The sequence below is a fragment of the Gallus gallus genome, chromosome 8 (genome assembly GCF_016699485.2).
Source record: "Gallus gallus isolate bGalGal1 chromosome 8, bGalGal1.mat.broiler.GRCg7b, whole genome shotgun sequence".
NCBI lineage: Eukaryota > Metazoa > Chordata > Aves > Galliformes > Phasianidae > Gallus > Gallus gallus.
In genome coordinates, this window is record NC_052539.1 from 4739086 (window position 1) to 4752947 (window position 13862).

General features: G+C 40.1%; 1 protein-coding gene across 31 annotated transcripts in view; it reads right to left on the reverse strand.

Annotated features, from left to right (window-relative positions):
* PRRC2C (proline rich coiled-coil 2C) overlaps window positions 1–13862 on the reverse strand; it is a 66943-nt gene that overhangs the window by 6700 nt on the left and 46381 nt on the right. For 6 of the 31 annotated variants that reach the window (XM_046944341.1, XM_046944349.1, XM_046944348.1 and 3 more), the window contains 9 exons: window positions 12862–12963; window positions 8630–8843; window positions 7457–7660; window positions 6708–6829; window positions 6277–6413; window positions 4004–4238; window positions 3420–3542; window positions 2036–2254; window positions 185–288 (listed from right to left, as the gene is read on the reverse strand). In XM_046944341.1, the coding sequence (XP_046800297.1) occupies window positions 185–288; window positions 2036–2254; window positions 3420–3542; window positions 4004–4238; window positions 6277–6413; window positions 6708–6829; window positions 7457–7660; window positions 8630–8843; window positions 12862–12963 (1460 nt within the window). The remainder of the gene's footprint in view (window positions 1–184; window positions 289–2035; window positions 2255–3419; window positions 3543–4003; window positions 4239–6276; window positions 6414–6707; window positions 6830–7456; window positions 7661–8629; window positions 8844–12861; window positions 12964–13862) is intronic. The other 25 variants (XM_046944353.1, XM_046944369.1, XM_046944345.1 and 22 more) reach the window with 13 other exon arrangements.

The following is a 13862-nucleotide window of genomic DNA, read 5'->3' on the forward strand; positions in this document are numbered from 1 at the left end:
CTGAATGCAGTGGGGATGCGATGACACATACCTTAGGAGCATGCTCCTTTTAAGTTCAGATTAAACACTGTATTTTGCATTAGAAGCCCCTCATCCCACACTTTTCAGAGCTGGCTGCTCATGTATGACTAGGTCAATTTTCCAGATCTGATTTCAAGAAATTCAAACTTGAAAAGAGACTTACCGGAAGGGACTGGATGTTGGAGTAGTACTTCTGCCAGACACCGGTGGTGTTCCAGGTTTAACATCAATACCACCTCCAAATGCCTTCAGTTCCATTTCTGATATCTGAAAAGCACAGCAATTAATGTGTTCATTCAATAAGAGTAAAGAAAAATTTGAACAGTTTAGAGTTCAAGTTTTCTCTCCCACCTCAGAAACCACATGAAAATACTTAACTACAAACCTGAAAAATGCTGAAAGGAAGAGCTGAATAACATAAACAAGCTCTAGAAAACAAGCAAAAAAAGCAAAAGCACAGCAAAGAAGTCATTCACATAGAAAATCCTCAGACTCTAAATGGAACAATGGATCTTGCATGTTATTTTGCAGATACAGTCAATAGAATAAATTAGTCTCAGGAACAGCATCCTTCCACACACAACTATAAAGCATAATAACAGTGGTAAGTCAAAGTTTTGTTCTCGTTTAGCAACCTTTAGCAGGAACAAGACGGAACCCCTAACAGCAGCAAAGGCACCTGAGGGAAAATCCCACCATCCCACCTTAACTTCCTCATTTCTTGCTGAAGCAATAGCAACTGTACCCTGAAATCCAGGCCACAAGCTCTAAGTATTTCAAGAGTAGCTCTAGAGCCAGATGACTTCCTGCTCCAGGGAAAGATCTTGCTACACCTGACAGAAAGCTTGGATGTGTTCATATACAATGTTATCAGCACTACCTGAAAGTGTCACAAATGCGTGGTGCTGCACACTACCCAAAAATTCCATGTGCCTGCAAATCTGAAATTGCATCTAAGAGACCTCATGATTGAATGGCAGCTCTACACATCTCTTTATTAACAGCTGCCACAGAGGCTCCACATAAAGGAGAAAATTCCCTTGTAGTATTCAAGTTTCCAGCACCGTTTCAGTGTTATCCCCTTGCTAGAGCTGTCACTCAAGGCAAGTTTTCTTCTGCTAAAAGACCAGCCTCTGCACATTATGTTCCGTGTTCTCATTATGTACCTTGTGACGCTATTCAGAAAAGCAGAACCTCAGAAAGCAGAAGAATTTAGTTCTATTTTAAGGTCACTGCTAATACAAAGTCCACTGAAGTCCATAAAACTTCAGTCTGTTGCATCAGAAAGACGAGTTTCCATGCCATGTCCTTACAAAAGTAGAGGGGATAACTTCCTGCCTCTAGAATTATCTACACACAGATGCACAAGCTTCTCTTGTGATAATTTTCACCACAGCTACCTGACAGGAATTCTCTGGGATACTTATTTACACGGAGAACAAGACAGCATTAGTAAAGATTACAGCTACCCTGTTAGAGCAACAGGTACACTATAGAACCAATTCATGCAGCAGGTGGCAGCATTACAAATGCAGTCAATGCATCTGCCAGTTTGGAAGCACAAATGAAATCTCAGTTTGCTTCAGTATTAGACTACTCCAGTATTAGACTATAAACAAACATTGACAGACAGAAGCACGACCAGAATGAAAAAACAGCTCTGACTCTGTGATGATGCTTTAAAAATTCCTTTTGTACATCTTTCTGTATGGTGCCCTACATGAAATACTCTACTAGTCCACAAAGCCATTATCAAAGTATTCCTGCAGTGCAATTTGACTAGGAGCAAGCCAGCCACAAACAAAACTCAGCTAAGCCTTCACAAGATGCATACACTCGGTCACTAAGGAACTAATCTTGGCTGGCTTTCCTGTTTTCCCCTCTCTAACTTTTAAGGTCAAAGAATGTTTTCTAAATGCAAATGTCATCACAGGTTGCCATGCTGGTTCTACAGAATAGCGAACAGCCACACTTCATATTAATTTTTGTACTGCAGATTTATCCATATGAGTACCTTTCCAGTCGCAGCTATCATGCTGTGCTGAGTTCCTGCTGGGATTAATCCTCTGAAAGGCTGGGTTACTTGTGCAGGTCTGCTTAGGTTTTGAGCCTGTGCTTGCGGTGGTGTGTGCTGTAGTGGTGGTTGTAAAGACTGGGGTAGGGCAATAAGTGGCTGTGCTGTGGATCCAAAGTTGGGCAAAGAAAGTTGTGATCCTGGTAAAGGTACTGTTACCTGGGGGAAAAAAGAAGTATAGAATCACCAGTAACATATACACAAGGGCCATCATTTATCTTTCTTTACTAGTTCTGTGATTTCAGTCATATACAGGGTAAATGGCTTGATGTCTTATAGAAACAGAGTAGTTTGGGTTGGGAGGGATCTTAAAGATCAATGGATAAGCATGTGAAAATACCACAGTGACTTGACTGGCAGGAATAATTGCATTTAGTTGTTAGACTACCAGTCTCAAACCTGAATATACTGCGTGACTACAAGACTATGTATGATATGACACTCTCCAGATGTGAAAGACTTAGCAAGGTTCTGCTCTGAATGATGAAAAATTTTCAAGTATAGAGAATCATATTTGAACACATTAAAAACAAACATTTCCAGAACGCCCTTAAAACTGTGCTCTATTTTCAACAGATTAGACCCAATTTTTAAATACCCTTTCTTTTCTAGACATCTGTTTTGGTAACTTCTCATGTACTAAGGAGCCTACTACAGCTTTTTTTTCCCCTCTCCAAAGCCACTTAAAAATCAAAATTTGAACCAGAAGATGGAAGCCACTAGACAGCATACTGTAAATATGACAACATCTGCACCTAGCAAATTAACAGATCTCTCACAAAGGAATTCCACTGGAGCTATTTTACAAATCTCCTGATGCACGTTACTGAGCCAGCTGTCCTGTTTTGCTTGTTTGATCATTCATCTGCCCACTTCTCAGTTGTTTTCTACATGTTTGACCTCTGCGTGTGGCAGGTCTGACTTTTCAACTCAGTGAAACTTGGGTGTTAACAACTGGGCTGCACGAAGCACCCTGCAGTTTACTCGGCTCCTTACACCACCAATATTTGAACCCAGGAAGGCAGTGCATGCCTCAATCAATTAGCAACAGCATTGTGCAAACTACATCTTTGCTTGTCACTGCAAAGTGTAACACTTAAGAGAAGGAGACCATAGACAAACACTATCATGATGAACTTGCAGGCCATTCAGCTTCTCAGTAACTCAATTTTGCAGTGCTGATGCAGTAATTCCCTACCACTATCAGTTTTTAATTCTTGCAGTTTAGAAGAATTAATGATCCTCTGAAACCTCCTCTCCTATAACCTACCCAAACCATCACCAACAACATGCTTTTAAGAAGAATACAATTTAGGAAATTTACCATGCCACAGTTTACCTGCTGGAGAGCACTGGGAGACTGGGCAGTGTTGTAGAAATTGCTCTGGCCAGGCTGTTGAACTTGCCCAGAATACAGATTTGAAGCCTGGGTGAGCGTAGCTCTGGCCTGGGAAGAGTGAAAAACAACATTAAGAATACTTAATTCCAAGATACTTAACAATACTTAATATAATGATTAAGATAATACTTAATTCTTATAACTGAGACAGTGACACAGTAGTGCAGTAACAGCACAGAAATATGAGAACCTGAATGTTTCAGATTGTAATAAAGCTCTGATTTGCAAATGGTGGAATAGCCCTTTGCCATCTACAATAACAGAAACCAAACAAAGAGCTCCAATGGTGACACAAGTGCAAGGATTCCTGTATTCTGGAGAACAATCCTCAATTAAGAGATTATTCTAATGTACCTTTATGAAACTAAAAGAACATTATCTTCCAAGTGTATCAAGTTTTCTGTCACTTCAACCACCACATAACTATTACAGAAGCAGGCAATACTTTATTATTGCATTATTTTTTATCAAACCACTGCAGAAGTTTTGCATTTTTGGCTATTTCCTACCTGGAGAATGTGTGTATCGAGAAGCTGAGAGCCTCCCAGTCCTGAAGCTTGACTAAGTTGATGTTCATATAAGATTGGAATAGGTTGTGTATTAGAAGTCTGCTGAAATGCCAAGCTTGACTGTGCCTTTGCAAGCTCCTGGTGTTGTACTGTCGGGAAGTTGTGTAAGGCTGTACCAGACAGAACTACTGGTGATGGCTGAGACAAACCACTCTGCATAAAAGCTTGCTGAGACCTGCAATAGATTGGACCATTACGTATAAAAGCTAAGAGTTCAACAATGAACCATCAGAAATTTAAGACCGTGAGTTATATTGTTTAAACACAATTAGAAAACCTGATTGGCCAAATTTTTACTAGAGAGTGATGCAATTTTTTTTTTTATTCTGCAGGCAGCAAAATAATAGACACTAAAGACCACATGAAGAATAACCAGGCTTTTTTATTTATACCCTTATACACACCAAGCTAAAGTATTTTTTCCATGATTTGACTATATTGTAATATACACTAACTACTAGTTCTTACTTCACGCACTATAAGGTAGGTCAGTGTGAAAGTATCACGTTAGCAGTCCCACTTAGTCATAAAGCAAATTGCTTTTGTACTCTTGGCTTCATAGATCTCCGAAGCCTGACCTTTAGTACTTACTTACAAGTTAAGTTACTGGATGTTGACAACTGTAGTTTCCAAATGAATGTTCTGGCTTCAAAAATGGAACACAGATAGACACCAAAGCCTTTAATTTTAACTAGATATTCAGTTGCTTTGTCATCACCATAGGAAAGTTGCAGTTTAAAAAACAAAGACCAAAAATAGAACAGCAAAGCACCACAACAGAGAGGTTGTTTTAGTCCACTGGGAAGTATTTCTTCAAACCTCTCCCTTAAGTCAGCTGAATAGCCACCTTCACATCAGAGAATCAAATAAGAGTTTTGTGAGTTGCTTAAACTCTTATCTCAAAGGACAGTGTTTTCCATGTAAAAATGCCTTTCACCGAGAACCTGGTTGATATGTACGAGCGTAACGCTAGCCCTATTAACCTGTTATGTGTAACAACCTTGTGCTTGCCTTACAGAACATCCAGCTTAATTCCATTCTGTACCTTAAGTCACACACCACTCTTATAATTGTACAATTTTAATTATAAGCACTGGAAAAAAACTTTCCTAAATTGAATGCAAATACTGTCTTCAAAGTAGACAAATTTTCATGTGTTTTATATATGCATCTACCTACACATTTATCTGTTTTAAACCAGTAACCTCTACAGCTCATCTTTCCCTGTATCTTTAAAGATGTGGGAAAGGTATTAGTCCCCTCAAATAGCACAACCCGAAACTCCATTAGTACTGGGTGTGTGCATGATCAGATCAGGCAGAAGCATTTATTTAATCTGGACTGCATGCCAGACTGATTGTGTTTCTGCAGCTAGCCAATTGTTTGCAACCATTTCTGTCAGCTCTGGAAGGACAAACATTTAGTCCGATTCACCCAGTACAAAAAGCACTTCAAGTACACAGGACAAAGAGATTAAAGGTTAAAGGGATTCAGGATACAAGGGAGATTCCTCTAAGTCTACTTAGTTTGGCTTCAGCTTTCTACATCACAAGCAGCAGGCTTTTCTAAATGCACAGGCAAAAACCTCTAACCACTTTTGCAAAAAGTTTTCTCAAATGTGAATAAATTTTGATGGGAATAACACGGAAGCTTTGGAATAGTTTACAGTGGAAAACTGTATGCAGATTTACATACAGACAAATCCAGTGCCATCTGAGATACACTCATCTTCTCATTATCTTTTGTAGCAAACAAAAAATATTTATTCTAAAACATGATCTGCTATCCCCAGTGCATCTGGGGTTACCTATGGGGTTCAAATTAGGATTTCTAACTGTTTCTAGATTCCAATGTTGGTTTGATCAGAAAATAAACAAAATGCTGAATTAAAGGGTCAGACTTCTCCCCCCCCCCAACCACTTTTTTTTTAATCAAGTATTTAAAACGGATTATATTTTCAGCTTTTTAGCCTGGCTTCCTCAAGATACAAATATCACCAATAACTTCTGAACCCAGAATTTCACAGCTCCACTTGTACACACAAACCAGCTAATCTGTGTATGGAGTTCTTATGCAGATCAACAGACTAAAGGATTTTGGGAGGGAAGGACAGAAAGATGAAGTAGCCATAGAACACAAAATATATCTGCAAGGAAATGGGTTCTATGAATTCTGCCACCCAAAAAGCAAATCAATTCACATACGCTACTTACCTGTAAGGCTGTAAAGAGGAGTTGAACAACTCCTGAGCTTGTGACACAGCTGGTGCTGCTCCTAAACTCAGCTGAGCTTGATGCTGCCCTTGCAGAGGTGCATAGATGGGGATGGGGATCTGCTGTACTGAAGCAGGCTGCAAAAAGAAGCCATTAAATTGAATAAACTCGTCTTAACACAATCATACAAGCACATTGTATACTTAATGTGCAAGCACATATTCACAATGAGCGAAAGCTTTTTATGACAATTCTTTTGAATCAAGAGAAGGAGAGATTGAATACCATCCACAGGCATGAGTATGAAGCAGCAAAAATAGGTATATTTTGGTTTTTTTTTTGCAGAATCTTCCCACTCTTGCCTGCCCCTATGTGCCACTCAGCAGAGCAGGGATGGAGAAGAAAGGAAGATAAAAGAAATGCCCGAATACCTGAGAAAGTCCTGGTTGAAAGCCTTGCTGCTGGGCCAAAGATGGTGGTGCCAAACGTGCATGTTGGGTGTTGAACAGGTGACTTGTATCCATATAAAAAGCTGGAATTTGAGCTGCAGTGCCTCAAGAAGAGAAATACAATTAGTATCAACTTCCAAGCATTCCCTTGCTAGACAAATTTTCACCAAGAGTTACAGATGCAGCCACTGTCAGTACTTCCCAGTACAACTACCAGAGTTTGAATGCAACAGCTTGGTGCAGAATAAGTGTGGTATTTTTTTCTTAGGTATCAATTCACCCCTGTCAGAATCTATCAGTTTTGCATACCCACATTATTCTTTGTGGACAAAACAAATTCTGGCCAAAAGGAAGGGAAAGAACATGCTTCATGGAATTTAGGTTAACTATATGTAGGATTTTCTTGGAAGAAAAATGCCATGACCCTAAACTACTGTGGCACCTTATTAAAATCACCAACACTAAGTCATTCTTGGTCTTAAATAGTGATTTAAAATTCTGAAATAGAAAAATGGTATATCGAGGAGCAAGAAACTCACTTCCCTCACTAAGCTAAAAACATAACATTATTGCTATCACTTGCATATGTAGATTAAGTGAGTGAATATTTGCTTATAAAAGCTTCTCCATCGTTCTGCCTTTACTACAGATAAATTCAGAATGAAATTCAACTCTCAAACTTCAAAACTCCAAAAAAGCAGACATGTGGTTTCTCAGTCAAACACCATTACCTGCTGCAGACTGAGACACATAGACCTGGGGACTCTGCTGTTGTTGGGCAATGAGGGATGGCATGCAGCTCAGCTGGGAAAAGTGGCTTGCAGAAGCTAGGCTGCTTGTCTGCAATTGTTGTGGTTTCACTTTACATATATTGGGAGGGTCCGAGGTGCTTGCAGTCTTTGTACTCAGTGAAGAGGTCGTGTATGTTCCAGCTCCTAGAAGGAGAGAAGCAAGTGGTGTATCATCAACCAGTTGAAGACACTCCAAAGCCTCCTCTCTTTCAGTGCTTAGAGTTTTTGGCATAACTATGCAAGCACAGCCACTATCGGTAATGAAAACCAAAATCTACTGTAGCTATTTCCATCACTGTAAGGCAGATGGAGAGTAGACAGAACAATTCTATTAGGTTCACTACAGGAAGAGCTACAACAATAATATTTCTCCATTCTCAAGTGCAGGAGGATATGCAAATATCAAAGTAGTTATCTCAGTTAATAATTCTATAGTGTACTGTGATTGTGCCTCTCGGGATCAAAAGCCTGTCTCCAAAGAAAGGTCTTCTTAAACAACTGAGGTTTTGACATATATTTTAACATTCCTAGGTGTGAAGACTTAATCAGACACAGCATCTTTTGGTTCTGACAAACAACAAGAGTAGGAACAAGTATTGTTCATGAAGGCCAGTTGGGCATTTGCTCTCCCTAATACAAGGGAGTCTTGGTATAAGCTGTTGAAGCCTTGGCTCTAAGAGTAAATCTGCAAAAGAAATTAATGCTGCAACTAGCTGGATGAAGTGTTGCTGGAAGGTAAACCTCTTTGCTGGCACTGAGTGGCTGCCAGAACTGACATCTGTTCCAAAAAAATCCCACTTGCCTTCCTTCACTCAGATAAACAAAATGAAACTAACACGTCAGCCAACAGAACCTTACATTCTCTTTCAAGTCCTTATATGTAGCATAAGCAGAAAGATGTCTTCTCAATAGTCTTTTTAGATGACTGAAGTGCAGTAGAGGAAGGATCTCTGTTAATTAGAGGTATCTGGGAAACTACTGTTCAGATATGACATTTCACACCTGTACAAATTTTGTCAGCTCTGTGCTAAACATTTCCATAGGGAACTAAATTTATTCGAACACATAACAAAGAGCAATATAACAGGACATTACAATCTTGACACCCAGTACCTGATAGTGAAGTAGTTGGTGTAACTGAAGCCACAGGAATAGGAGGCATTGATGCACTAGAGAAGGAGCTGTAAGTACCACTGCTTGGCACAGCGTTGCTGCTGCTGCTGTTGCTGCTGCTGCCACCAGCTATGGGAGATGCTGCTGAGGTCACTGGTGAACTCTTCTCCCCCATGTTTGGGGAATTCTCCCATGCTTTGCGTGCGGACTCCATCTATTTAAAAAGAAAACAAATTACCTTATCTATTACGAAATTCAACCAGCCCAACAGCCTTCCTCTTTTAACAGTTACTTTTAGTTCAAAAGGCAACTCAGGCTTCATGCGAGCCTCTTAAAAAAATTGCCGTAATCGTGCAACTCTGTTCATGCAAAAAGCATACGGTCTGAAGTTGGAGCTTCTTATCTGTTCCAACTGCACACGTGCACAGTTCATCTTAATGCTGAGTACTCAAAAGAGTTCACTCACGCTAATCTGGCTTATGTTTATTTGACACGGAGAGCAAATGACACAGGAAGCAAAAGAAAGGTACAAAAGAATCCAAGTATTTCCAGGAAGACTTTCTCTTATAAGTTAATTGGACCTTTTAAACAATGTAGCTCCTTGCTTTCTTGCTAAGTCATATATTGAGTGACCGCCAAATCTAACATACATTTCAGAACACCCAAGAGCACTCAAGTGCACTTTTCCAAATCAACTGCTGTTCAAAATGCAACCAAAGCTGACACAGCTTGTGCATTCTGCTTTACATTAAAGCTAAAGATGCTTCACGTTCCTCTTTCTACAGTGAGTTTCACTACTGCATAGCAAGTTGAAACTTCAACCTAAGATTTTTAGACACAATTCTCTTCCACCAAAAGTGAGAACTACTGCCCCATTGAAGTCAACAACAATCTTATCATTGCTAGAACAGGTTCATAAGACTGTATCTTTGAACTGAGACACTTTTGAGGGACTACTGAAAATGTTTATGTTCAGACCGCATCCAGAAATTTAAATGCTCAAAGTCCACAGGCTTCTCTCTACAACTGAGGACAGCTGGAGGTTGAAGTGGAAAGACTGTGTGCACAACTGGATGCCAGAGGCTAAAATCCCTTATCCATAGGATTCTAAGCTTCTCAAGGCCAGATGCTGTATTTAAGGGTATTTGTAAAGGTTCAAATACATCCTCCCCAGCCTTGCTGCCTGGATCAGTAGAGTGCCCTAACTGGGATTTGTAGCCTCTGAAAGTCATGTTTTCAACCACGCTGTTTTAAATGCATTAGGCAGAGCGTGGACAGGCCAAAGAGAACTTGGAATATTTGGCTAGATGCTTCAAAAGTGATAAAAAAGCAAAGCAGTACACAAAAAAAGTGGCTAATACGGCTGATAGACATCTGAAAAGAAACTAGCTAGAGCTCTATGTATTCAAGACAAAAAGCAGAGAGAAAGAAACTCTGTTGCACCTCAAATCATTTGAAGATAGGTGACTTATCTATTTTCCTTTTTCAGACCATCATCATGCACTTATGTTCAGTTTCCCCATTACAACACCTGTCCTCCAAACTGGTTCCGATTCGTGCAGATAGGACAAAAATAAAAATTTATTATAAATCTGCTGGAAAGGATTTTGCATAAGGTGGAACACTGCACTGGTATTATGAGAAAATGAGAAAAGCGCCTGTAGATGTCTGAATGGAGAATGCATAGAAGCTTCCACAACGTTCATCAAGTTTCAGGATGTCCTGAAGAAACAAGTGACAACAAGAGCAGGAGTCTACATACTGAATTTTGTCTTCCAAATCTGGACACTACCAAGATTTCTCAAGTCATTCCATATCCCTACGAATTTGCTACAAAGGGCATTTAACAGAGATCTGAGCCTTGCTTTTAGAGAGCTCCTCAACAATCTCTGGATAGAAGAGACACTGATATTCTACAAGTACCCATGCAGCACCATCTACAGACCAGATGTGATGGAGAAAATAGCTCTAAAACGAGTGAGACTTGGGAAGGTGGTGTGATTTTGCTTACTGCTCAGTCAGGGAAAGAAGAGAGCACAGGCTGAAGATCCTGGCTGCTTGAGGCTTTTTCACTGTTCACCCACTGGGGCCCCAACATTTAATTCAAAGTCCAGTACTTACTAACTACAAACTTAACTGGAGACAAATATCTACATGCACATGCTTCTCTATGTCAACGTTTAGGTGACAGACAAAAGAAATTCAAAAGATGCCAGACTCCAGACTCAGGTGACTACACAGAAATTTTATGTTGAATTCTGGAACATGGAAGTATGCCAAGCAGTTCAGCTTGAGATGACTTTGGCTTGCTTCTGCTCAGCTCCTTAACTAGAAATAGCCATGCCAGATTAGTCCTTTGAGGATTACTGCCTCAGTAAAAGGTGCCTTTAGTAAAGTTGGTGTAAGGAAAAAGTTATCTTTCTTTCTTAGAGTAGCACCTTTTGCACCTAAGCTCTTTCAGAATGATAGAAAGTACTGGGAGCACGTGTGGCTGGAGGAAGGAGGCAGAGCCTGGAGACCTTGCTCTAAGGGAGGGAAGGAAATACTGTTTCCTGTTGCTCTTAAGGCACTCTTTTTTTAAAAAGCAAGGATAATTCAAAATAGAGTAAGAAAGAGCAGCGTTGCCCTGCCTGGCCCAGAAAGCCTTTTGTGGAAGTGAAAGCCTCAGCGTGCACTTCAAAATAAGCTTGCTGTCTTCAGCATTTGGAAGAAGGATGTAGCATTCCAGCAGCTGGAACAGAGAACATGGAGACAAAGCTGTTTCCAAACATCCTTCCATTCAGATTTTAATCAGAGTATACTTCAAGGTAGCCTGAAAACATGGATCTTCAATGTATTCTGTTATCACATATCCAAGATTTATCATCCACTGAGAAATGAATCAAATCACCGACACCAGAATGAGAGAGCAAGAAACTGCAGGATGAAATACAAATGAATGCAGCAGTCTGCTCTGTGGCCGAGCAGCATCACGTTCTTTGTGGTTTCATGTAGTAGTAACAATCCTACCTGTATTACATGTGGATTGGATATCCAGTTGCTAAACAGTTAGAGACTGCTACTTCAGAAAAATGCTTTCAGGCGCCAGAAAGTCAGATTACAGTAATTTGTTACACAAGAATGCAACTGAAAATCAGAGTTCTGTTAATTTACTTGTCCCTCCTCAAGCCCTCTCCCCATTTTGCTGGCCCAAGTATCTATGTTGTTATTTTTTTTTCTCCCCAGGAAAAAAAAGTGTTAACAAAAGAAAAGCAAAGACACAACAAGAGATCATTAATAACTATCATCCATAGAGAATACGAGCAAGCAGCTGTCAAACCATGCCAGCAAGACTGAAGTCTCACCAGGACTGACAAATAACTCCCCAGTGTTAGTTCTGCATCCAAACCCTCGTTTCAAGTGTTTGGGTTTTTTAAAGTAACTTACAAAAACTAATTTCAAACATCACTCAATACTAGAAGTAAGAGCACCATTTCTACTAGTTCAATCACCTGCAGTCAAAATAGCAAAGCAGATCTCACACACCAAAAAGACCAAAAAACTTCCAAAGGTACAGTAGCAAAATAGAGACCAATACTATGTTAGTGAGTTATACAATACACACAATCCAAAATCCATCAAAATGGCAAAATGCCACTCAAAATATTCTATACACTTGCTCTACACTGAAGAGCAGAAAACAACAGAATATTTATAACACAACAAAGCATGTTCTGACTAGCTCATAGAACTGCCTTTCAGAGTCACCAACACTCCACCTACTTAGTATTTTTTGGAACTTCAGCCAACCAACTCACAACACAGTATCACTGCACCAAAATCTTACTGCTAAGAAAATCAAGCTTGGCTTACCAAGCAACTCCTTGCAGCCTTTAATACCCAACTAAGCAACTTGCTTTATGCCACATACACAAAAAAACTTTAAAAAAAAATCAGTCAGATTCTGATGGTTTGTCATGAACACAATGGTACAATGCTAAAATGCTAGGATCCTTTTTCAGGGCAGTGGGAGCCAAGACTGGTTGATGCCAAGTGTTAATGCAAAATGGGGTTAGAGATTTAGAATTTAAATGCATCCTTTGATAGTCTTGTGTTTCAGCCATCCGTTTATATGCAGAAGCAAGTCAGCAGAGGAAACAAAGGAAGGCTCTAAAAAAAGGTTTACCAGCAAGTTCTCCATTAACTTTCCCCTGCATGCAAGAAAACAACCCTTAGAGGGATGTGGTACATACCTTGAGGGTGAGGTCGACGGTAGCGGGAGAAACTGGAGTTAGGCTGGAGCTCTGTTGTAGAGTCTCCCTCCTAGGGAGGGGAAGGGTGTGGGGCAGGGGCACCTGAAAGGCAGGCAACACACATCACATTCTAACTACGTCTATTATGAAAGCCCCAGAAAAAGCAAAGCTCAAGCTTTATTCAGTGAGCTACAACTTCATCAAGGCTTGAGCATTTGGCAGGGAGATTCTGATAAAATAAGGTGAAAATATGGTAGGTGGGAAAAGGTCATTCAGCGGGTGCTGAGATGCTTCTCAACTCTCTTTAATAAAAAGAGGCTGAAGACTGGGGTTCTGAAGGGTCCGTGTCTTCTGCATAAACAAATACCAATTCTCTGCTTTGGGATATACTTTGAAGTATCGTTTTACTTTACTGATATGCAAAAATTCTTCCCAAGCCAAGTTTGGCCCATTCTGTACCAATACAGTACATGGGGTATAGTGACCTCTTGAGTTCTGAGATGCAGTTTCCGAAAAGAGGAAGCTATAAACCTTCAGAGTCACACGACCATGAAACAAACCAAAACAGATTTGCCATCCAGTAACCAAATTCCGTTATCTTCTCTTTCAAAAGATAAAAGATGTCAAGCCTAGGGAAATAAAGTTGACAAAAGGCTATTTCTATCTTTACTGCAGAAAACGCTGATGATTTTCTTGATACTCTAAATAGAATGTACCAAAAATAATGCACTTCTGACTAGTTCTTTCTCCATCCTTCTCCTCTCACAGACCGCAGCTAATGGAATTCCAGCCATTTATGAGATGAGGCTAATCCAAAAGATACAGATACTTGAAGCTCTGAAGCAGGCGATATCACAGATCCCTTGTGGCCAGGATCCTGTGCTGCAAATCCAACTCCAACGTGCCACACTGGAGCATACACTACCACCATTTACACAAAAGAAGTCAGTTTCCTACACTAGCCACCGAAGGCACAAACCACCACAACAACAGAAAACCCA